Below are 25,913 nucleotides of genomic sequence, written 5' to 3' on the forward strand. Positions count from 1 at the left end.
CCGGTACTCTCCCCTCTCTCTTTCCCTGCCGAGGAGCGTCACGCAGTTGTCCAGTGCGTCTCCTCAGCAACTCAAGGAAACCGGATCGCAGGGAATATCATTCAAAGGAATAAAGGCAGCAGAAGGTGGAGGAGGAGGAGGACACTACACAACACAAACCGTGAGAGTTGTCCAGGGAAGAGGGGTCTCCTCAAAACCTGAGGTGAGCTGTATTGTGGTCCGTCTTTCCTAATATGTGTGTCAGTGTCGGTGCTGCAGTGGGGTGAGAGGTGCGTCAGCCTCTTTACTGCACTGCTGGGGAGGACAGAGCGCGTCCCCACCTTTTGGAAATCCAAAAAAAGACAGAGTGGGTACATTGTGACTGTGCACTTTCCTCTCCCTGTGAGCTGATCTTGAGCTGTGCATGGCAGCTGTGGGCTACTTTAAGGAGCACGTTGTACATTACTAACCTCCCCCTTCCCTCCCTCACACCTCCTGCGCCCCTGACAGTATGTTCCCCTGTTTATGCATGTTTGTATAGACTGATTTTAAATTTACGACTCAGTTCATTAACGACAAAGCGCCACAGAGTGCCTTCATTCTGGGACTATTTAGGATCAGGCTGGCGGGTGGGAGGAGCGGCCGGCCCGGGTGGGACAGTGCAGTTTGTCATGTCTATATTAGGAAAGTGGCAGTGTCATTCTTTCGCTGTGTGCAGACTCTCCAGAGCCGTGCCGTGCGCGACAGGGGAGGGCTATCTCATTAACCTGAGGCAGAATTAAAGGGGCATGTCGGAGGTTTTCCTCGTAATAATTTACTATAAATTCCATCACGCATTTCTGCCACAGGTTTCCCAAAAGCAGACAAGTTTTTGGATTGTTGAATGATTAAAGTCGTGCTTTCACCCCATTTCTATTGAGCAGCCACCTAGTTTCAGCAAATAAACAAGTGGTAAAAAAAAAAAAAACAACTTTGATAGAGTGGAAGCTTTCTTGAGATTGTAATCAAGGCTTATGAATTCTGATATATCTTATTTATACCATGTTACATGTTTGATTTCTGACTTTTTAAAGCCCCTTTTCCACAGGTCCTTAACGTCTAGCAATATCTTTCAATATTAGGCCTTAAAATGGAATAAATAGTCTTAAATTTGAATTTCTTAGCTCTTAATTGCCACAAACATTTGATTTCATTTATCCATATTTTAATTCCCTTTAGTTAAAATGAGTCGAGCTCTTCCACTGAAAGTCCACATTTCTGATGTTACACATCTTAAAAGCTACCATTGATCCTTTTACTTTATACTTGCTCTTACTTGCTGGCAAAATGTAGTTTAAACTCACTCAAATTCCGATATTCCTACATAAATCCTATCTTTGCACAGGACCACGTGTATATTACTTGTTGACACATACTCATACATGTAGACACCCTTGAAGATGATTGAGAATGGGTTTACTGCTATTTTAAAAATGTTTGCAACTTTAACCTTTAAAATGTAAAAGGCCCTGTCACACTTAAAAATCTCTCAGGACCAACTTTAAGGTGTCTTGAATTTTGGTGAATTTTCTTGTTTGATACCTGTAGACACCCTGTTGAAGCAGGTTTTAATTTTCACTGCAGATGGAAAGGCATGTACAGTAAATAAACTGCAATTTTCTCAAAAGCTTGAACATTAATTAAGATAGATTATGAAGACAAGAGTAGTTTTGATTGGTGTTGTGGAGTGTCTTATCTTGACAGCTATGTGGGGGGAAAAAGTTATACTATTGCTACAAGAATTCTCAAGTCTGACAAAGAAACCAGGTCTGTGTAATATTTCGCTCGCCCTGAGATGCCCCACAGCTGGCTCAACTGAAGTGGTAGCTGGAATGTAAATCTCTTGATAACGGAGAGCTTCCAGGAAAGAAACGAGAGCTTCTGTCCTCTCATCAGTCTGGTGGAGTCATGTATCTCAGTCTGTAGGTTCAGTCGGAGGATAAATGTTGTATATTCTTTAGGAAAAAAAATCAGATATCATCACTGATGACTGCAGGATTTGGATGATTTTCTGTTAACTTTGTCGCAGCAGTGACAAGCAGACAAATTTGCACTGATAAAGAACTTAGTTGTTGCTCCTCGTGGTTTTATTTTGATTGTAAAGAGCCAGACAGTTTGAGTTTATGATCATCCTCAAAACGAGAGGAAGGACTCTGCTGCATTTATCAGCCGTCTGCAGGGACTGAGGCAGGACTATTTCTAGATTTGGGTTTTTAGTTTATGTAAGCCAGTGCAGTCTGGGGGTGTATGCTAGGTTAGTTTTAAACTCCATATTCTCCTCAGGATTGTATCACATGGATGTGATTAAATGTAACTGCTGTGCTGCGTGTTGGCATTGTGTCTGTCATATATTTGGTTCTCTGATTTTGTCTCTGCCTTTTATCTGCTCCCTGTGTCTTAGTGTTGGTCTTTGATGTTTGGCTGTCACATAGTGTTTTCGTGGGACAATCAACTATTAATATCTGCACTGATGGCAGGCACTGGTATAGAATATCTCCTGTGTTTGGGGGATTACAGTCCTGGTTGGGTGCCTGGGACAGCAGCCGTCTACAAACACACTACAGAGTCCATTATTCAAAGGAAAGCAGACAGTTACAGTACTTAAACTCCTGAAAACTTTGCTTCATTGAGATATATTTGCTCAAATATTCAAGACTGAATAAGCAACATGAAAGACAAACACTTTTAAGTATGATTTATTAAGAGTTTTACACTCAAATTGTCATAATCAGGGCTGTGTTGTTGTGATTTTATCAGATTTTATTGACAATAACAGTAAAAAAATCCTCCAACTCTCCCCAGATTCTGATTGAAATGTTGCTAAATTCTCCCAGCTGGCCACTAATGTTGTTAGATGTTGATATTTGCTTGAATGCAGGTTTTGATGTCTGGTGACCAAAATTCAATGACAGGACGTCTAATGCCAGCCAATGACGTTGATATATTTGGGATTTTGAGTTGTGAAGTAACCAAACATCCATGCCAACTTCATCTTGATATAGAGTAACAACATTTAGTTTGGAGAACAAAACCCAACATGATTTTTATTCCAAACAAAATGTAATGTCTGTCTGAAGTAAGAGTCCAATGTCTTTATGGAGTCATTGACATCTGGTACAGCTGGGCTTATTGGTTCACAAAAGTACCTATAATCACATTTGTCTAATTTAGTCTCGCCCACTATAAACCAGTGATAAGAGCAATAACACTAAAAAAACAAATACAGAAATTTCTTGACAGAAATATCCCAAGATTTGACAGAAAATAGTTTGAAAGTTTACGATCCCGGAAACTCATAGTATGAAGCTAATTGAGAAAAAAGGATTTTTAGAGCCTTTAAAATGTATTTGTGGATATTGTGGATAGTTATACCTGTGTCAGTCACTGTATCACTGTTTGTAAAATGAATATAATTGTGAATGAAGTAGAAAGCAAAAGATAGTCAGTCCTTCTTGCATCACATAAAATCTTGTATCTATTTTATGTGACTTTAAATCTCAATAAAATACCAAAGGTGAGTGAGCTGCTCTGTCAGCTTTCAAAATAAAAGCATTGAAAGTTCAAGAGTTGCAGTTTAATCTTCGCCCTTGACAGCAAAACCAGCAGAAAGCCACTTCAACAACACATTAAGAGAGATTTACTGCTCAGCAAAAAAAACTTCGTGAACAGCCTGCCTCAATGACAAAGATGCGACAGACTAAATGATGTAGAAGGAAGATATGAAGCATGAAAAGTACAGATTGCAGTCTGCAATATAGTAATATCAAGCTATTTTGTGATCCTTAATCAGTTGTTTAGTCTCTGATTGCATTTGTTTGATTGAGTTCTGATCAAATGCTCTGAATGTCTTGTTTCAAGTTGAGAAATCAGCCATGTAACACTCAGAAAATTAGTATTATGGCATCCTTGGCCTAACATGGGAATATAGTAATATGTAACTTCTTATGTGATTCTCTTCTTGCAATTTTAGTTCCATTTTTATTTGGTTTCATCGTTAATGATGCATTATAGATTTCTGCAAACTACAGATATGTAACACTTGCACATTATTATGTATAATATGTTGAAACTTCAACTCATGACTCTACTTTCCTCAGCCATGAGTCGCAGCATCGTGCGGCAGAGCAAGTTTCGCCACGTCTTTGGCCAGACAGTCAAGGCCGAACAAGGTTACGATGACATCAGGGTGTCCAAGGTGACGTGGGACAGCTCCTTCTGTGCCGTCAACCCAAAGTTCTTGGCGGTCATCGTTGAATCCAGCGGAGGAGGAGCCTTCCTGGTCCTGCCCCTGTCTAAGGTCAGTAAGGTCAAAGGGGCAACATTTCTGGGCTGCAGAAGCTGGAAACACAACAGAGTGTCTATGAGTTCAGTGTTCATGTGAAATCTGCACATTTTCAGGTTTGTTCATGCTTTGATTTGAGTGCATTTGCTCATTATATGTAAATATACCCTTACTTTTGCCCATACTGCATAAAGTTTTTGTTTGGATTACTTCATGTGCTCGATAGACAAGAATGTTGGTTATTAGAGTTAAAAAAAAACAAAAACAACATATGGTCTTATTTTGCTTCAGAATGAATGTGTATAAGATTCAGCCTCACAGAGGCATGTCTGTAGACTGGTTCACTGCTGACATGTGCCAGCAGATGAAGCTCACCAAGCACTACTGAATGAGACAAATAATCGTCTCATTTTATACATTTAGGCTACAAGCTGCCATCTCTGACGCTATCAGCAGGGGTTGTTTTTGTTTTGCAGGGGTCGGGAGAAATGAGGAGAAAGAGTAAGAGAAGGAGAACTTTACCTGAAAAAATGAAGATAGTTTGCTTAGTTTTTTTTAACTAAAAGGTCAGCCTGTAACTGTCGTTGTAAATCTGAGTATTTTTCTGTTAAAGGTCCAAAATGAGGTACAAAGAAAAATATATATGACATCCACCTAATAAAAAAGCAACAGTAAGAAGGGTAAATTGATCTTACAGACACATCAGATGATATATCCATGGCATTTTTACAATAAAATGTATTTTCTAAACCAAGATCACCTAAACTCATTCTCAATATTGGCCAGATCTGGCATCAGATTCCTTGACTAAGCTTGGAGGCTCCGTGATAGTGACAGAGCTGATGTTGTATGACATAATCAACAGGCTCACTGAGGAGGCACAAGGACAGGACCCCCAAAGCTTTTGGCATGCAGCTCTGTACTGAGATCAAATAAACAGGGCTTGGCGACATGGAGAAAATCAAATGTGAAAATATTTTTAAACAAATATCTCTATCAATGTTGCAAACATTGTAAGACCAACTGTTGGTGCTTTCACAAAATATTTACACAATCAGATATTTGTTAAATAATCATCAGTAATAACAGACATGCTAAAACAGTCTGGTGAGTTCAGAAAATTACATCACTTTTCTGTAATATAGCCTTAAAAATCAGGAAAAGACAGTATTCGTGATGTTATGATATCCAAAACTCAAATAATGTCTATAGTCTCATACTGCGATATATTGATATTGATATATCAGTATATTATCCAGCCCTAACCCTATGTATTTAAAAGTGACAGAAAAGGATGTCTGATCCTCCTATAATCTAAAAGTGAATCTGAGGGCTACGGGAAGACAAAAAAGAAAGCGCTTTCCAAAGCTGTTCAGTGCCAAGTCATAGTATCAGGAGTGCAGTGGTTATTTTACTGTAACAGGTTATTTTTGCCCGATTTTTGTATGTTTTTCTTTTATAGCAGAGAATATAATATTTGCTTCTGGCTGTTGTGTTGGGGAAGCTTTGGGAAGGATGCCATAATTGCTAAATCAAAAATACAGTGACAGGAAAAGCAACAGATCAGGCATTTACTGATGTGATGCTTCAGAGTGGCATAGAGCCTCGTGATGATAACAACATTGCCTTAAAATAGACCAGGCACATCAGAAAGACAAAATTAATCTTGTGTCAATATTTTGACGTAGAGGGAGCTAATTTTTCAATCCATTATCATGTTGATATGCTACTTCAGTCATCGTATCTTTTTAATATTAATTACTTGTTCTGTATATCAGATTTTTAAAGGCTTAAATAACTGAGTTTTGGCTTAATTTAATTACAACACAGTTTTAAAATCCATCTTTAGCTGCTGTAGTTTATTTAATACTGCAATAGCTTCGTCAGTCATTACTTTTTAAAAAAACAAACAAGAGTTTGCGTGGGCGCTTTTACAGACCATTCAGTTAGCTGCAGCTCATGGTGTAATCTTCAAATAATAACTGATGCTGCAATAATCAACCAAGTCTGCAGCAATTTAGACACCCTGCTGTCAATGACTCTGCTCAGAAGGTTGAGCTGGGCTGCTAACACCAACTGCCAATCACAGCCCAGCTTTATGAGAACTGAGACGCTAGCTGAAATTACAGAAATATTAATAGTATTAGTATTTGGAGCCTGCAAAGAATTTGTGTTTTAAGCAACTTCGGCCCACATGAGAATGATGGTAGTGTCATAATTGGATTATGAAGAGCAGAATGAACAATTTTTCACTCTTTGAGCAAAATAATTTAGATATTTAATGGATGTAACAAGGTCATCACTGCTGAGATTCAACAGCATGTCAGCAGTGATAATTAGCTACAAAGAGCTTTCTGGAAACACAGAGAAGTGGATGTGATTATATACTGGAGTCACGGTGAACAGACATGCTATTAATACACACCAACGTGTTCTCCGTCCTCCATGCCCCCCCCTCTCCAGGTCCCCAACGGGCCACAAGAAAAACTCCCCTTTCAACGCCTCGACGCTCAGCTATAAATACACCTAATGTGGGGTGTGTTGTATGTGTGCAGAGGGACTGATATCTCAAAAGCTAATACATATGTTCACACGATTGGAACAGGGAAACGTGGAATAACTTGGACATGCCATCATGAATTTATTATGCATCACATTAATGATGTTTGTCTGTTTCCTGGAAGTCCACCATGATTCTGCAAGGTTTTTCAAAAGCTTTGGTTGCATGGTTGGTTGTTTGGTTGCTACAGGGCACCTTTACAAAAGAGGGCACTACTACAGTGCAATACCTACTAATGTGGGCTTTGCATGATTACGTAATCATGTAGCCTCTCTTAAAGAGGGACCCAGATCTCAGTGTCAAAAGTTAAACTGCGCTCACATGGTACATATTGTAGAATAACAGACTTGCCATCTATAGTCTGCTGAGGGCAGAAGGTGGGGCGTCAGTAGGAGCCCAACAGCATTTTTTTGTGAATTTTAACGACTACAGTGATTTCACCACAAGGTAAATTTCTCCATCGTATCAAATGATCTTAATCGACAGATGGAGTTTGCCCAGTAGTTGTGGCAATGTAGATGTTCAAATGTCCATTTTTTGGAAGTAGTAGTTGAGAAAGGACTCTCAACAAAAGGTCCATCTGAACAAGAAGTCGTGATTTCTTCATTCTAAAAAAACAAAAAAAAAAAAGAAAGAAAAAGGGAAATTCAGACATCTGCAGTTAGTTCAATGCTGATCAAACAAACTCCATCTGCAGATGTAGATGTGTGATGAGGGAGTACACCGCCATTATCCGTATCTGTATCGGTCCTCAGAGTGGGCTGCGTTTAAACTGAATGCGGGTGTGGCTTAATGTATAATGGGTGTGGCCTAATTGGAAGTTGTTCTACCAAACCTTAAATTGACATGGGTTGATCAAAATTTGCTATATTTGTTTTTTTACAGTGGTGGAATGTAATTAAGTATATTTATTCAAGTACTGTTCATAAGACTGAATTTGAGGTACTTTTACTTTCTTGACTATTTTATTTTCATACTTGCATCCGTACATTTCAGAGGGAAATATTGTACTTTTTACTTAACTACATTTATGTGACGGATTTAGTTACTTTAAAAATTAAGATTTTTGCAAGAAAAACACAAGAAGGCTTTACAAAATATGTTGTTTGTTATAAATTAAATCCCCAAACAGTTCATACAACTACAGCTGCAACAATATGTTGATAAATCAGTCGATTCACAGAAAATTTGGGGTCGTTTTTTTTCTTTCTTTTTACTGTTCTAGTACTTGCAAGAAACTTAATTGGAGATATGTTCCAGTCCTTAAAAGGTCTAAGGACTTAAGATTGTAACTCTAGTTAAGTTTATTGCAAGTAACAGCACATTGTGCAGGGGCGCTCTCCTCCCTTGCTATTGGATGTTTTCTCCTCTGCACCTGTCTACCAGAAATTGAAGTTGTGTAAGAGCCTTTACAGTCAACTTTTTCACAGTGAAATAAAGTCATGGAAATGCTGTTAGATGTAACTTTAAATGTCTAAATAACCTCTAAGTTAAAGTCTGGTTTTAAGCCACATGGCCTGCAAATCAACAGATCAATGCCTACTACCGTTTTTTCCACTTTGATATGAGAAATGGATGAATGTTAATGGTAGGTTAATGTTCGTATACAGTCCTAACTCAGTTCTGCGTTACCCTGCCGCTTTGTGTTGCAGTCAGGTCGTGTGGATAAGAACTACCCGCTGGTGATCGGCCACTCCGGACCTGTCCTCGATATCGACTGGTGCCCTCATGACGACAACATCCTGGCCAGTTGCTCAGAGGACTGTACTGCAATGGTAATTATAGTGTGTGTTTGTGTGTGTGTGTGTGTGTGTGTGTGTGTGTGTGTCTGGTAAGAAGTTCTGAGTGGGAGAGAGAAGTTGCAAATGTATGTGGAGGAGTTTGTTGTTCGGTGACTCAGATAACAGTCGTTGAGGTCACTGCAGGTTGAGTTTGTTACATCTGCCTGCCTGTTATATGAGTGAAATGAGTCAGTCAAGGCATCAGTGTTTCTCCCTGTCTGACTGTCCACCCACCTGTTCTGTCTCATCTTTATGTCTTCAAAAGTCTGCTCGTCATATTTGGTCCTTGACAAGTCGGTCAGAGTCAGAGGATAAAAGCACTTATAATTTTTCAGCACAGTGGGATTTTTGATGTGCTTTGATCCGTTTTGATTTGCATCCTGTGTTCTTTCATCAAGAGGCTCAGCATGCAGGACATGTGCACACAGGATCTAGACAACAGCTTGAATAATCACCATCAATCTGCTGTCAATCACCTCACAACTATAGGAAAATAATTAATTAGTCACCTTACAAATTGTATTGTGACATTCGTGTCTTTTTGCCATAAACCTACAATCAAGTTCTGACAATGAATTTTAAATATGACATATACTATGCAGGATTTTCCTTATAACTTTTATAGACTCAGACAGAAATAATCCCTCTCAGTCATCACTAATTGAAGTATGTGGCAGTGTATTTTTCTACAGAGACTCTGCCCTGTGCCTATATTTTCTTATTTTTTCTCATTTTCTGAGTTTGGGATATTTACAGGGGTATACCCAGACAGTGCTCGGGGGAGTTGTCGTTGCGTTTCAGAGTGAAGACAGACAACAGAAGCTCTAGTTCTTCCAGACCTGGTTGTTATACAGCACAGATACTGCAGGTATCTGTGGCCTTGAAGCTCATGACTGAGTTCAGTCGGCAGGGGTCACTGTGAGACTTGGGCTGCAGGAGGTGAATGGAGAGCAATACAGTATTTTTATTCCCAACAAATGGCGCAGAGTAAGAAGTTAACTGATTGTAAAATCCCCTAATGGCATCTAGGACTTAAAATCCCTCTTTAAATCCCAGTTTTTACACAATATTTTCCCACATCCTGCCATTATAAACATTGTTTCATAGTGTTTCAGTATATGATGTTTTTGGATGCCATGACAGTAATGAGTCAAGGACATGAAACTCTCTAAAAGCAAGAGGAAATGAGAGGAAATGAGATCCATGTTGAGTGTCTGGAGTGTAACTGAGTGATGAGCTGCTCTACTGACACAAATGAGCACACAAGCATCACATAACTGTGACACATTCAGGGGTAACTTTTGGTGATCTAGATCAGGGCTTCAACTAAAAATGATTTCCTTGATTAATTGATTTGGTTTTTGGTCAATAAAATGCTCAAAAAAAAGTCCATCACCGTCTTCCAGAGCCCAAGGTGATGCCCTCCAGTGTCTTCTTTTGTCTGATTAACAGTGCAAAACACAAAGATAATACGTTTGCGATCATATAAAACCGAAAATAATCACATAGAAGTTGATGTTTTTGATATTTTTGCTTTAAAAAATGACCCACATGATTAAAAAAAAAAATTAAAAAAGATTTTTTTTGGTCTGTTGTCAGCTTTACATATTTTAGCTAAATATAAAATTTCCATCTAATGGAGTCAAGTAATTCTAACATAACCCAAAAAATTCCATTCATGTTATTAAGTCAAATAAAACTAAGATGAAAAGATGTTGAGAATTTGTCACTATAACTGAGAGTTACTTTAATAACATGTATGTAATTACTGTTCATTTTTATTTAGTCTGTTATTAAAATACTTAGAATTTATTAACAGTAATTACAAAAACTGTATTGAAGCAAATTTGGTAAATTCTAGCAGCTATAGTTACATAAAAGTCTCACATGCCACTATTTTTTTATTTGCATTTGCTAATATAAAGTACGTTTTTGGTTTATCCTGGAAATTCTTGACTCAGTTGGATGGAAAATGTTAATTTTTTTGAAAGTCATAAACCTGATAGTAGACCAAGTCATTTCTATGAGTGTTGGTGGAGGATATAACATAAATAATATTGCAGCGTCTGGTTAGTCTCTCTGTTACTTGATTTGAAATGTTTGTGTTCCAGTTGCTGTCATCATACTATACATCATGAAAACTCAAATCTTTTCAGATGAAAAGATAAAACAATTTTGCTTTGTTTTCACATTACACTGCTGTGTGTGTACATATGTGCAGTTTGTCAAGTATGTCAGCGTGTGCTATTACAATATCTTTTTAGTTTGCATTATGACAACATGTCTGTTGACTCAGCATTTATCTTTGCATCAGTTGTCACTGAGGACAGATTTGCCCACACTTGTTCACGACGACATCGCAGGAATCTTTGTGCAATCACATGATTGAATCGCTGCTTCTCCTATGGCAACAGCTGTTGGGATGCTGTTTGAGGGCTGTGTGTTTGCCTTTGCGTGTGTGTGTGTGTGTGTGTGTGTGTGTGTGTGTGTGTGCTTTGTTTTTGTGCACATAGACAGACAGTTGCAGCTGTCCAGTCTTGGCAAGGTAGCAGAAAGGCCATAACTGTGATGTCATTCTCTTCAGATACAGAGAAGGATCATTATGTCATTTGAAAAGGCTCATTAGAGTGTGTGTGTGTGTGTGTGTGTGTGTGTGTGTGTGTGTTTGTGTGTGTGTGTGTGTGTGTGTGCATGCACGCTAGAGCATATGTTAACCAACTAATCATCTGTGTGGTGTAATTGTAACAGTTTGTGTCCCAATATTCATAGAAAACGTAATAAAGTAAAATAAATATGTGACTTTTTACTTTCGAGAAACATATTCCTCGAAGTTTAGAAAAGTCGTTGAAACAACACTGAGACAAGAAATTTACACAAAATTTAATTGAACAGATAAACAAGTTCATTAAGTGAATTAAAAATTAATTTAAAAAGGCTTAAAAAAAGTAGAAAAATTTACAGTTTTTGTTTCTCAGGGGGCTGTTTTGAGCACAAAGACTTTGGACTCAGTATCCCTGCATAGGAGAGGCCTTATTCCATTCAGAAAACTGTCTGCCCATCATTAGCAGATTTTTTAGGTCTGCCGGTATATAATCTAGGAAGGGTGTCCAAACTTTTAAAAATAACTCATCTTTACCCTTTACAACAGCCTCCAACCTTTCATGGGGGAGGATGCTAAAAATCTCTCTGTACCAAAGGGTGATATTAGGTGGAAGAGGTTTGATCCAGTTTTGCAGTATACACTTTCGAGCAGCTAGAAGCAGTTTTTCAAGGAGCTTATACTGTGATGCAGTGAGATGTAGATCCCTAGAGGGGAGGCCTAGAAGGAAAACGCCAGGGTCTTTCTTGATTTTTGTTTTAAATATCCCACTGACTACCTTTGAAATAAGTGTCCAAAATCTGGAAATCAGTTTACATTCCCAAAAGTAGTGTAAATACGTCCCACTTTCTAAGTTGCACTTAATACACAGAGGAGAAATGGAATTATTAATTTTGTTTAAAATGACAGGAGTGATATGCAGGACTCAGTATTTCTGAATTCCTTGCTCATCCAGTGTATGCTGTGTCAGGATTCTCAAAGTTAATGGAAAATTAATTAATGGATTGTTAAATGAGAATCTGTTTGCATGTTAAAAATTTCAACATGCAACAGTATGTGATTTTCCGGTTATGAAAACTGTCTCATAAGATAAGAACAGAGTACTGAATGATGATGATGATGATTATTATTATTTATTTATTTTAAATTATAATTAACAGTTACATTGACACCCCAATAGTATGAAAACAAATGTGTGTCTTGTTGGTAAAACATTTCCCTACATTTAAAACTTAAACTTTTTTTAAAAAAAATGAAATATGTATAAAAATTCTTTGTTCTGAAAATAAAAATTTAAGAAAATTTAAGAGATTCTTTCTCCCATTTTTTCAGTACTTTAGATCAGCAAATGTTAACAGTATGATAACCATCATTTTCATATACAGTACAACATCCAGGGTCCACTGTAACTCTAATGCCATGATAATTTTGACAGACATACTGATTGTATAATTATAGCTTAGCGTTGATCACCGTTTTAAGAGAAAAGCCTTAGAAAGCAGACTGCTGGAGTTGCACACAGGTGCGGATTTCAGTGGGTGGGCGTCATCGGTCGTCACTTTGACTATGAAGAAACAGAAATGTATCTCTGTAACAGTCACTGCCAGTAAAATTATGAACAAATTACAATTACCGAGCAATAAATCTGTGGCAATGTGAATGTGTGTTTAATGGGAAAATGAATGAGGTGGGCCTGTAGAACGGTCATCTTTGTCCTTTTGTAAGGGAAGTTTGTACAGAAGTTTAAAGTAAGCAGGTAGAAATACTGCAGAGGCACAGTAATTTTCATTTGTTGGTTTTTCTCTCAGTGGTACAAATAGCATCTTCTGGTTCATCTTGATAAACGGAAGAATGTGAAACTCTTGATGTGTGCCCTTTTACACTTAATTGTTTCTATCAACTTGTATTACATATCAACAGGAGAAATAAGGTTAAGTGGATGTTACTTCGAGTGGTCCTGATTTTTCTTCATCCCTCCTCTCCAGGTGTGGCAGATCCCAGATCACTCACTGACCCGCCCACTCTCCGACCCCGTTGTGGTACTGGAGGGACACTCCAAACGTGTTGGCATCGTTACCTGGCACCCCACCGCACGCAACATACTACTCACTGCGGGTAGGACGGACACACACACACACACACACACACACACACACACACACACACACATATTTCCTGCAAAGTCTTGTAATATCTTGACTTTATGTAACAGCAATGACAGTGTGTACATTCAGATGTCCATATTTTACTCTGACCCCAGGCAGTGATAACCTGATTATAGTCTGGAACGTGGGGACAGGAGAGCCCCTCATCTCCATGGATGACCACCCAGACCTCATCTACAGCGTCAGCTGGAACCGAAACGGCAGCTTGTTTTGCACGACCTGCAAGGACCGACGTTTGCGTGTCTGTGATCCCCGCAAGAGAGAGGTGGTTGCGGTGAGTTGAAAATACTACTAAATGCATGTCTCCAAGAAAAAGTCATTCTAATACCAGAATCCACTATGTGATATCTGTAAAGAGTTACTTCACCCACAAAATAATTATTTAGGTATCTAGTAGAGTTTTTCTTGCATGCCTCCATGATGAACAAAGAATCCAAAACAGTGAATTGAAAAGGAGTAACAGTAAAGCTACATCAAAACAACTATTAACAAACTCACACAACTTAAGAAGTATAATTCAAGTCTCTTGTGGCCCTCTTTACTTTAAGTCATTGAGAATTTTCTGTAGATCTGGATTTTTTTGCCAATAGGGAAGCCATTGGAGATAAACACTTTCTTATTGAATTCAAGGTAACAGAGTGAGTAATTGATTATAATTTTGGTAAAACATTACAACATTTTGAAAGTATATTGAAGATTATATGTATTCCTGCTGATACTTGAAAGGATTGATCTATGCAATAATAGACATTTTGGGAAATGTGCTTAAATTTGCTTTCCAGGGGAGAGTAAGACAAGATAATCAATACCATACTTATATCTTTCCAATATGCAGTCAACTGCTGGTTAGCTTAGCCTAGCACAGACTGGAAACAGAGAAACAGCCAGCCTGACTCTAACTGTTACAAAATCTGTCTTTACGCAGTTACATCCTGACACTGTACAAAAATGACAATTTGCTGTTTAACAGGGGTTTTCACTAAACTATTTGCCTATTTTTTGACTGGGAGAAGTAATTTCTTGAATTTCTGTATGAATATAATGGAACTAGATGTATTTTGTTAATTATTGAGCTTCAGAGGTGTTTGAAGGTAGATTCTGATACCATCAGACTGAACCAGGGTAGCTGTTTTCTCCCCTTTTTGTAGTCTTTATGTTAAGCTAACAGGTTGCGTAGCGTCTCATTGATGGTACACATAAGAGTACTGATCAATATTGATTCATCTGGCTCTCCTCCAGAATCCAAATTAACAAATTTCCCACTATGCCTACAAAAAACATGGCATTAATGTTGTAGATCATCAGATTAACTATTCAGCTGTTACCTGCAAGCCACTGACATCGGCGTTTACATGTACATAAACACATAAGAAGGATAAAAAGGAACTAGCACTAGTAATCATGTCTTTCGCTCCGCCGACTAACAGGAACGTCTGGCTCCACATGAGGGGATCCGGCCCATGAGAGCCATTTTCCTCAAAGACGGAAACATCTTCACCACAGGATTCACCAGAATGAGCCAGAGAGAGCTCGGACTCTGGGACCCGGTAACAATTCTTATTTACTATTCATGCATATCGCAAGGCACAGAAATAGACATGTTCTTCCACATGTAGGCTTTCATCATTTTTACTCCCCACAGACAAATTTCGAGGAGCCCATTGCACTGTTGGAGTTGGACACAAGTAATGGAGTGTTGTTACCATATTATGATGCAGACGCAAACATGGTCTACCTCTGTGGAAAGGTATAGAGATGTTGGTTTATTAGTTTGTAAATTATAATATGTGCCGTAAAGTGTGCAGATCTGTTGTATTTCCAGCCTTAATAATTTTTGTGTTTGTGTGTGTAGGGGGACAGCAGTATCCGTTACTTTGAGATCACAGAAGAGCCGCCGTACGTCCACTACCTCAGCACCTTCAGCAGTAAGGAGCCACAGAGAGGGATGGGCTTCATGCCCAAGAGAGGTGTGGACGTCAGCAAATGTGAGATCGCTAGGTAAGACAGTGATCATGCAATACATCACTCAAGATCACAGCTTTACAGCATTTGTTTTGTGAAATGAAATAAATGGAATTAAGAGACTACAGATGTAGTATGAGAATGGTGACACTCAAAGTGCTGACCATCTGTCCTCTTGACAGCCATTTGTCCTTTTTTATGTTTTCATACAGATTTGACAGTGAAGGTATTTTCAAATGCCGTACACTCTTTCTCTGATCATTACTGAACCTTGACCTCTGATTTTAAAGAGTGCAAATACAAAATAGGGTTGTCAAAAGTATCAATACTTCTGTCCAGCAATGAACCATAACTACATGACTGGAGGCGTTTGTTCGGTGACTTTTCTGTACCAGTACTGTCTGCAGGTTGTTGATTTAAAAAAAAAAAAAAAGGCAAAATATTGAACATTTTGTGTGCCTAGGACTTGTATTTTGCTTTTTGTGGTATTGAAAAGAGATGAAATATTATTTTATTACAGTTGTATAGAAGTTTAAAATTCGGATGTCATGAAAACATTAATAACAGAAGCACATCTGGTGGGGTCTCTGTTCTCTCTGCTTGGTCTCATCTCGTCCTCTTAGGTTATTCAAGCTCCTTGACAAGAAGTGTGAGCCCATCACAATGACAGTGCCCAGAAAAGTAAGCCTTATCATATTCCCCAAGCTTTTGGTTTTCACTGTAGTTAAAGGTTACCAAGAACATTTACTCAAGCTCTGTACTTTAGTATATTTTTAGTTTTTTTTTTTTATTTGCTTGTTTCCATTTTATGCTACTTTAATTCCACTAAATTTTAAAGTATTGTGCTTTTTGACTCTGCCACTACTATTTTTTCTACAAAACCAATTATGATGCATTGTTATAAACCACAGAAAGAAAATCAATTTAAATTACATTTAGATTTAGATACAACATTAGAGTAATACTTGTGTCAGTGCATCAATATTTTTTGCGCTTTTATTTTCATTATTTCTATTTTATTTTTTTATTAACCCTGCTAAAACAACCACTGTGTAGTATTTTCCAAAACAAAACAGAACCACATCTCTCTCTCTCTTATTCACCTTGCCACCTCTCTTCCACAGTCAGACCTCTTCCAGGACGACCTGTACCCGGACACAGCGGGGCCCGAGCCCGCCATGGAAGCGGAAGAGTGGCTGGAGGGCCGTGACGAAGATCCAATTCTGGTGTCCATGAGGCAGGGCTATGTGCCGCCCAAGAGCCGAGAGCTCAGAGTAGCAAAGAAGAACGTTCTGGACTCCAGACCCACCACCCGACGCAGCATGTCCACTCTGGACACCAACAGTCTGCCGGTAAGTTTTGACATGCATTATTGTACTCGTTGTTACACGCTCACGTATATATTCTGTATGTGGAACCACTATACTCATCAGTTCTAAGATGCATTTACATTGTGGGCTTTCAAAGTTGGGTTGTGCTGAACTGCTGCATTTTATGTGTTGTTTGTCACACATTTTAAATTAAAAAAAAAAAAAAGATTTACAGCTCATAATTTGAATGTATGGTTACTGTTGAACATCTGTCTCTGTTTAACAATTCTTTTTCTCTCCTACTTGTACCTGTCCATAACTTTTTTTCCAAAGCTCCATTCTTTGTTTCAGTTTATTTCTCCTAGTTACTCACTGTCCTTGACCTGTTTTTCCTCTTTTTTTCTTTATCCTTTATTTTCCCTTCCCTGTCACTGCCTTTTTTCTGTTCCTCTTCTTCTCTGTCCCTTTTCACTCTTCTCTTGACCAGCATGAGATACTTGAGAGGTTGTTGGAGGAGATTCAGAATCTGAAGGCCACAGTTTTGTCTCAAGAGAAGAGAATCTGTGACCTGGAGAATAAGCTTTCCCAGTACACCAACGGCACTGACTGACATGCATGAAACACGCTTTCTGAAGAACTAAATTTCAGAATATCTATCTATATAACTATAGAGACACATTTCCCTTGTACTGACAAGGAACCACAACTACTCCATTTGTGTTGCCCCTTTAAAAGGTACCATTGTGTAAGAATATGAATGTGGACAATGTAAATGAAACTGATTTAACAAATTTAAACAGATCACATCTGATTGTAGTGAAATTGTTTTGTTGTTGATTCTACATTATCCACATTCCAGTTTAAACATAATGTACAGCAAAAATGCTTTTATATTCATACCTTTACAGTGATCTGTATGGAATGAGAAGAAGAGTGGAGTAAGGCGGGGGTAGATCAGAGGGACAAATGCAAGTTGGACTGAAGTCAAAGCTGTTTTTTTTTTTTTTAAACAATATTTTCAGAAGAGGACATATACAAAATTATGAAAGAAAAGTTAAAAAATACTCCTATTAAAAACTCCCCAAACTACATAGTCAAAGACATACACATTCAACAAAGGTATTTATCCAACACCCAGGATCAATCACCTGTTTATTCAAAGTAGTCTCTCTGAAAACTTTTCAAAATGTAAATAGCGATAAAAGGAAATGGAAGGAACATTGTTGAACTTGTAGCAAAATGTGAAAACTTCTGTAAAGGATTATACATTAAACACATTATAACGACAATAAAAAAACCCTCTGTTTTTTAAAAATGTCTGCGGCTTCCGTTTGTTGTTAGGAGTTTTCCACAAATTCAATTTTAAAGCAGATTTCCGAAAGAGAAATCGTCCGCCATCTGTCATATGTGAAGGTTGCACATGGATGCACCAATCTGTGTGTATCCATGTGCAGGTGTACACGCTAGAGATGTTCTGATACCATTTTTCCTTTCCAATATCGACTGCAAAATTTGAACTAGCGTATTGGCCAATAACGAGTATCAATATGACGCTGTTGCATTAAAAAAAAAAAAAAAAAAGTTATAAGGGATATGCTAATAACTTATTTTCCATGTTAAGAAGCCAATTAAAATGTCCTTGGATGGCTATATTAGCCTTGGCACGCTTTTTACAATATCATCCATGCGTGTAAAAGATAACATACACAATATTTATTTAACTCACACAATTCTATTCATTATATTGGTCTCAGTCCAAAAGGTACAGATTGATGGTATTAGAACACCTCCAGTTGATTGTGGATTTTGGCACTCCCTAAAAACGTTCATTCATATTTTCCAGTATAACATTATGATGGTCAGTTTTAGAATTATCAGCAGTCAGATTTTTGCTCCTTGTACTGCTGGCTGTATGTGTGTGTATGTACAGTATGTATATATGGCTGTAACTGCAACTAGATTCTCCTTCAAATGACTTTTACCTAAGTATCTTCTTAATTGATAATCACCAAATTTAAAAAAAATATCCGAGTTACAGTTAGGCGTGAGGACTCTTATGGGTTTAATCTTCAGTTAATAAACCAGTTAAAATAAGGTACAAAAGTTAATTTTTATTTTACACTTGTGATAGGTTATTCAAAAAAGTGACACGATGACACAATGTTAGCTTAATACTACGTTTTTAGGGAGTCCCGCAAGTTTTTCTTGGGAGCAGGATTTCTCTGTTCAATTTTAGGATTTAACCTTGCTCGTAAAAAAAAAAAAAAAGCAAAATGTTTGTGCTGTAAAGTGTGTTTACAAGAGCAGTGAGCCGTCACCATAGAGTAAATGCACAGTGAAACTATTTGCAACTTTGACATGGATTCACTGGATGCCCAGTTCTGTCATTACATAGAGTCCTAACACCACTATGCTGAGACAGAGAAGGGGCGACTGAGTGACTTTGGGAGAATCAGACTGAGCAGAGGATGAGCCTTCCCGGGAACTGTAAAAACAGACGCCCACATTACCCACTCGATCCACAACCAGCAGCTCCATATCAGGCGAACAACAAGATGACAAGTAGGAAACCAGAGTTATGTTCTCGTTGCTGGCGTCCAGGCTGGTGTTCAGGGTCCCGTTTCCCTTTTTGAGGCTGACACGGTCGACACCTGATCCACTCCCATCGGTCACCCGGACAGAGAGCTCCCACATTGATCCAGTGCAGTTACCAGAGCAGTTGGACTGCAGGCTGAGCTTCTCACACACTGGCTGAATGAAATCAGTCACCTACAAGGAAAAATAGTCAGTTTAACATCAGTGAGTTATCCAACAAGAGGCAGAAGGTAAGACTTTTTTTTTTATCGTTCTTTCATTGTTAAATAATTGACAGTAATTTTCCAATAGTTGAATATAACAAAGTACATTAACTTAAATACTCAATACTCGAATTCTTCATGTAAAGCAGATGCCTCAAATTTGTGAACACATATTTAAATGTGTTTAAATTGAATTTTTCTTTCACATAAATCCATGTTCGTCCTATAATGAGTGAATTTCCAGGATACTTACTAGAAAACCCAAGAACTGCATGCGCAAATGTTAAATCAATGGGAGTATTACCGTGTTGATGACTGAGAAACGCAGCACGATGTAATTAGTATCTTCACCCTCCTGCGTCTCAGCCTCAATGGTCAGGATGACATCAGTTCCAGACGGGGTGGTACGAGGTGCCGAGAGGGTCACTGTACCGTTAGCACTGCCCCCAGTTTCCACAACTAAACTGGTTGGAGATGTTGAGTCAAAACGGCGGTTGTTGGAGGTTCGGATAGTGAGGTTTCCCCCCGCTCCGTTGGTTGTCACAGAGAATGGCACAGAGAATGGTTTTCCTGGTTCCAAGATGCTATTTGAGTCAGCCTAAATGCATATGGAACGAAACACTCCTTAATAAAGTGGACGTTTTAGTTGCTGCTTCTCCTCATGTCCGATGTTTCTGTGACACAGTGAAAAGGTACTCACAGTAATAGTCAGATTAGAGGCTCTGAAACTGGTGGTTGATTGCCTTTGGAACACGACTGGTGAAGCTCTGGAGGCAGTGTTGTTATCCTGCCCCTTCACGCGCACACTGAACTCCACTGTTGGTATCCTGTCAAAGTGAACTAAGAAGTTTCCGCTCCCCTGTGGCTCCACAACTCCTTTAATCTCCTCCGACTCCAACGATTCCACCAGAAAGACTTCTGTCACCGTGGCCGAGTCACTCCCCGTTAAAGACACCAACAAGCTACCGTTGACACCTTTAAAGAAAATGAAATTAAGAGTGTCTGACTTGATGATGATGTGATACATCAGCATATTCACGTTTCTTTTTTTGTATGTCCTTTACCAGCTCTGGGACGAGTGTCAAGAGTATCGTATCCTGTGAACGGGCCCTTTGATCTCTCCACAAAGTCGAACAGGAAGTCAATAGAACTCTGACCTGCAAAGAAAAAGTCACAAGGAAAGAAAAAGTCGAGATTTTGAAATTATTTTAACTTTGATGTAAAGTTAAGGTGGGGGGACACACTGAGATCCCAAACACAGAGTGAGGAATGCTTACTTTAAGGTAAGTAACTTTAAGGTAAGATGGCTCTAACTTTGTAATCACATTGACTCAATACTGGAGCTCTCACCTATGACCTTTACAGTGTAAGGATTAGTGGACACCATTTTTATTTCCCACAGTCCAGCTTGTTTTTGTAGCTGCAGACTCATGAAGTTTCCCACTGATTGTGATGCAGTGATCAGTGATCCTGTGGTGCTGGTACTGTCCTGAGATTCACCTTCAGACAAAAAAGAGACATAAGCATGCTGGTAGGAAGCAGTTACCAGTTAACTGACACACAAAAACATTATTCACATTATTTGAAAAAGTCTACAACTGCAAACAAATGCATGAATGAGTGATGAGTGACATTTCCTAAGACCTTTGAATAACTTAACTTTTTCCAAATACATTTTTGCATACTATACTATTACTTTTTAGGACATTTTTTATGACATACTATAATTACATAGTACACTTTGACTGACTTTTTTATAACATATTATGACTTTTTATAATATACTGATATTTTATGTGAATTCCTATGCTATGTCTTTTGTGACATACTAAACCATTACTTTTTCAGGACGTTATGATGACATTTTTTGTGACATACTTAACTATGATTTGTTTTTTTATTAACGGCATACTGTTAAGTGCCAAAAAAAGTCAAGATGTCTTATGGTGTGTTTTCTTCCTCCCTGCTTTCTTTCACTCTCCCCTCTGTTTGGTTTCTACATGCTTCCAGTATGCCAAACGTCATTTGGATCCTGTATCATAAGAGCTGACTCAAGAGTTCTCTGATCTTCAGCTCTTCGACTGCCTGAGATGCTGCTGGACTCTTAAAAACATTTATGAAGATTATTAAAGGTATGTGGTGGGAGGCTGCGATCAATGGGTGAGTTTGGGGACCCGATACACCTTTAACTCATGAAGTTATTTTGTCTAGAATCACTGGGTTTATTGGTTATTGCCAACCTTGTATTGTTTTGGTGAAGCTTTCTTTTTAGATCAGAAAGTTCATAGACAAACACATACTACACTATAAAGTTTTAATGACATTTTTATGAAAGACGATAATTTGAGTAAATCTGATTTTTTATGAAATATTATAATATGACTTTTTTATTGTACCATGGCTTTTTTATGCTATTTAAGAAGACATAGAATTTATTTTTGATGCTATTTTGGATGATGCAACTTTTTTTATGCTTTTTAAATTTACATATATTTTTTTTTACAGTTTTGGAGGACATAATTAAATATCACTTTTATGCTACTTTGGATGGCATGCTATTTTAGGCTGTTTTCAACTGTTTTTGGGACATCATGTTTTGACATTTTTAGTCATACTATTGCATTGCCTTTTTGGTCATTTTTTTACATGCATTATTATGGTGTTTTTGGCCGTTGTTGCAACATTCTATGCTATGGCGTGTCTTGGCACGATATTTCAGGCTGTTTTCAGCTGTTTATGGAATATGTCTTATTTTCACATTTTTAGCCTTGCTATATCCTTGCCTTTTCGGTCATTTTTCAAAATGCTATATCATGCTGTTTTTGGCCATTTTTGCGTCATTCTTTGCTATGGCCTATCTCTGCATGCTATTTTAGACTGTTTTCAGGTGTTTACATCTATTTCTGGGACATGTCATATTTAGACATTTTTACCCTGAATATACCCTATCCTTTTCGGTCAATTTTTCAACGTCCTATATCTTGGTGTTTTTGGCTGTTTTCATAACTTTCTATGCTATGGCATGTCTCAACACGCTGTTTTATGCTGTTTAGAGGTGTTTTCAACTGTTTTTGGGACGTGTCACTTTTGACATTTTTTCCATACTATAGCCTTGCCTTTTCGGTCATTTTTTCAACGTCCTATATCTTGGTGTTTTTGGCTGTTTTCATAACTTTCTATGCTATGGCATGTCTCAACACGCTGTTTTATGCTGTTTAGAGGTGTTTTCAGCTGTTTTTGGGAAATGTGAATTTTGACATTTTTTCCATACTATAGCCTTGCCTTTTCGGTCATTTTTTCAACGTTGTATATCTTGGTGTTTTTGGAAGTTTTTGTAACTTTGAATGCTATGGTGTGTCTTAACACAGTGTTTTATGCTGTTTAGAGGTGTTTTCAACTGTTTTTGGGACGTGTCACTTTTGACATTTTTTCCATACTGTAGCCTTGCCTTTTTGGTCCATTTTTCAATGTTCTATATCTTGGTGTGTTTGGCTGATTTCATAACTTTCTATGCTATGGCATGTCTCAACACGCTGTTTTATGCTGTTTAGAGGTGTTTTCAACTGTTTTTGGGACGTGTCACTTTTGACATTTTTTCCATACTATAGCCTTGCCTTTTTGGTCATTTTTTCAACGTCCTATATCTTGGTGTTTTTGGCTGTTTTCATAACTTTCTATGCTATGGCATGTCTCAACACGCTGTTTTATGCTGTTTAGAGGTGTTTTCAACTGTTTTTGGGACGTGTCACTTTTGACATTTTTTCCATACTATAGCCTTGCCTTTTCGGTCATTTTTTCAACGTCCTATATCTTGGTGTTTTTGGCTGTTTTCATAACTTTCTATGCTATGGCATGTCTCAACACGCTGTTTTATGCTGTTTAGAGGTGTTTTCAACTGTTTTTGGGACGTGTCACTTTTGACATTTTTTCCATACTATAGCCTTGCCTTTTTGGTCATTTTTTCAACGTCCTATATCTTGGTGTTTTTGGCTGTTTTCACAACTTTCTATGCTATGGCATGTCTCAACACGCTGTTTTATGCTGTTTAGAGGTGTTTTCAACTGTTTTTGGGACGTGTCACTTTTGACATTTTTCCATACTATAGCCTTGCCTTTTTGGTCATTTTTTCAACGTCCTATATCTTGGTGTTTTTGGCTGTTTTCATAACTTTCTATGCTATGGCATGTCTCAACACGCTGTTTTATGCTGTTTAGAGGTGTTTTCAACTGTTTTTGGGACGTGTCACTTTTGACATTTTTTCCATACTATAGCCTTGCCTTTTTGGTCATTTTTTTCAACGTCCTATATCTTGGTGTTTTTGGCTGTTTCATAACTTTCTATGCTATGGCATGTCTCAACACGCTGTTTTATGCTGTTTAGAGGTGTTTTCAACTGTTTTTGGGACGTGTCACTTTTGACATTTTTTCCATACTATAGCCTTGCCTTTTCGGTCATTTTTTCAACGTCCTATATCTTGGTGTTTTTGGCTGTTTTTCATAACTTTCTATGCTATGGCATGTCTCAACACGCTGTTTTATGCTGTTTAGAGGTGTTTTCAACTGTTTTTGGGACGTGTCACTTTTGACATTTTTTCCATACTATAGCCTTGCCTTTTTGGTCATTTTTTCAACGTCCTATATCTTGGTGTTTTTGGCTGTTTTTCATAACTTTCTATGCTATGGCATGTCTCAACACGCTGTTTTTATGCTGTTTAGAGGTGTTTTCAACTGTTTTTGGGACGTGTCACTTTTGACATTTTTTCCATACTATAGCCTTGCCTTTTTGGTCAATTTTTTCAACGTCCTGTATCTTGGTGTTTTTGGGTTGTTTTCACAACTTTCTATGCTATGGCATGTCTCAACACGCTGTTTTATGCTGTTTAGAGGTGTTTTCAACTGTTTTTGGGACGTGTCACTTTTGACATTTTTTCCATACTATAGCCTTGCCTTTTTGGTCATTTTTTCAAACGTCCTATATCTTGGTGTTTTTGGCTGTTTTCATAACTTTCTATGCTATGGCATGTCTCAACACGCTGTTTTATGTTGTTTAGAGGTGTTTTCAACTGTTTTTGGGGACGTGTCACTTTTGACATTTTTTCCATACTATAGCCTTGCCTTTTTGGTCATTTTTTCAACGTCCTATATCTTGGTGTTTTGGGCTGTTTTCATAACTTTCTATGCTATGGCATGTCACAACACGCTGTTTTATGCGTGTTTAGACATATGCCATAGTTTGGGTAGTATGCTATTGCATTCTCAACACGCTGTTTTTATGCTGTTTAGAGGTGTTTTCAACTTTTTTTTTGGGACGTGTCACTTTTGACATTTTTTCCATACTATAGCCTTGCCTTTTGGTCATTTTTTCAACGTCCTATATCTTGGTGTTTTTGGCTGTTTTCATAAACTTTCTATGCTATGGCATGTCTCAACACGCTGTTTTATGCTGTTTAGAGGTGTTTTCAACTGTTTTTGGGACGTGTCACTTTTGACATTTTTTCCATACTATAGCCTTGCCTTTTTGGTCATTTTTTCAACGTCCTATATCTTGGTGTTTTTGGCTGTTTTCATAACTTTCTATGCTATGGCATGTCTCAACACGCTGTTTTATGCTGTTTAGAGGTGTTTTCAACTGTTTTTTGGGACGTGTCACTTTTGACATTTTTTCCATACTATAGCCTTGCCTTTTGGGTCATTTTTTCAACGTCCTATATCTTGGTGTTTTGGACTGTGTTATCTGGTGTTTTGGGAGCTGTTTTTGACATTTTTTCCAAAGCCTTGCCAACTTTCTATGCTATGGCATGTCTCAACACGCTGTTTTATGCTGTTTAGAGGTGTTTTCAAACTGTTTTTGGGACGTGTCACTTTTGACATTTTTTCCATACTATAGCCTTGCCTTTTTGGTCATTTTTCAACGTCCTATATCTTGGTGTTTTTGGCTGTTTTCATAAACTTTCTATGCTATGGCATGTCTCAACACGCTGTTTTATGCTGTTTAGAGGTGTTTTCAACTGTTTTTTGGACGTGTCACTTTTGACATTTTTTCCATACTATAGCCTTGCCTTTTTGGTCAATTTTTCAAACGTCCTATATCTTGGTGTTTTTGCTGTTTCATAACTTTCTATGCTATGGCATGTCTCAACACGCTGTTTTATGCTGTTTAGAGGTGTTTTCAACTGTTTTTGGGACGTGTCACTTTTGACATTTTTTCCATACTATAGCCTTGCCTTTTTGGTCATTTTTTCAACATACTGTTTTTGGGTTGTTTTCACTGTCTCAACACGCTTGGTGTTTATGAGTTTTCATAACTTTCTATGCTATGCATGTCTCAACACGCTTTTTTATGCTGTTTAGAGGTGTTTTCAACTGTTTTTGGACGTGTGAAAAAATTGACATTTTTTCCATACTATAGTTGCCTTTTTGGTCAATTTTTCAACGTCCT

The 25,913-nt window shown here is 37.9% G+C and overlaps 2 protein-coding genes across 3 annotated transcripts in view; one reads left to right on the forward strand and one right to left on the reverse strand.

The window, feature by feature from the left end:
* On the forward strand, window positions 1-17,992 carry coro6 (coronin 6). Of its 2 annotated transcripts, XM_042498992.1 has the most exons (11): window positions 1-202; window positions 4,116-4,315; window positions 8,513-8,635; window positions 13,226-13,355; window positions 13,501-13,679; window positions 14,833-14,952; window positions 15,048-15,152; window positions 15,258-15,403; window positions 15,991-16,048; window positions 16,492-16,719; window positions 17,165-17,992. In XM_042498992.1, the coding sequence occupies exons 2-11, from the start codon at window positions 4,118-4,120 to the stop codon at window positions 17,285-17,287; spliced, it is 1,410 nt and encodes a 469-aa protein (XP_042354926.1). In that variant the 5' UTR covers window positions 1-202; window positions 4,116-4,117; the 3' UTR covers window positions 17,288-17,992. The 2 variants fall into 2 exon arrangements, with proteins under 2 accessions (XP_042354926.1, XP_042354925.1); XM_042498991.1 differs by lacking the exon at window positions 1-202 and having other exon boundaries at window positions 4,097-4,315.
* Window positions 17,800-25,913, reverse strand: part of LOC121952363 (von Willebrand factor A domain-containing protein 7-like) — a 29,883-nt gene continuing 21,769 nt past the window's right edge. The window contains exons 12-16 of the mRNA XM_042498990.1: window positions 20,826-20,975; window positions 20,540-20,632; window positions 20,176-20,450; window positions 19,780-20,073; window positions 17,800-19,446 (exon numbers count right to left, since the gene is read on the reverse strand). Coding sequence (XP_042354924.1) covers window positions 19,042-19,446; window positions 19,780-20,073; window positions 20,176-20,450; window positions 20,540-20,632; window positions 20,826-20,975 — 1,217 coding nt within the window. The 3' untranslated portion in view covers window positions 17,800-19,041. The remainder of the gene's footprint in view (window positions 19,447-19,779; window positions 20,074-20,175; window positions 20,451-20,539; window positions 20,633-20,825; window positions 20,976-25,913) is intronic.

This window comes from Plectropomus leopardus, chromosome 13 (genome assembly GCF_008729295.1).
Source record: "Plectropomus leopardus isolate mb chromosome 13, YSFRI_Pleo_2.0, whole genome shotgun sequence".
Classification (NCBI taxonomy): Eukaryota; Metazoa; Chordata; class Actinopteri; order Perciformes; family Serranidae; genus Plectropomus; species Plectropomus leopardus.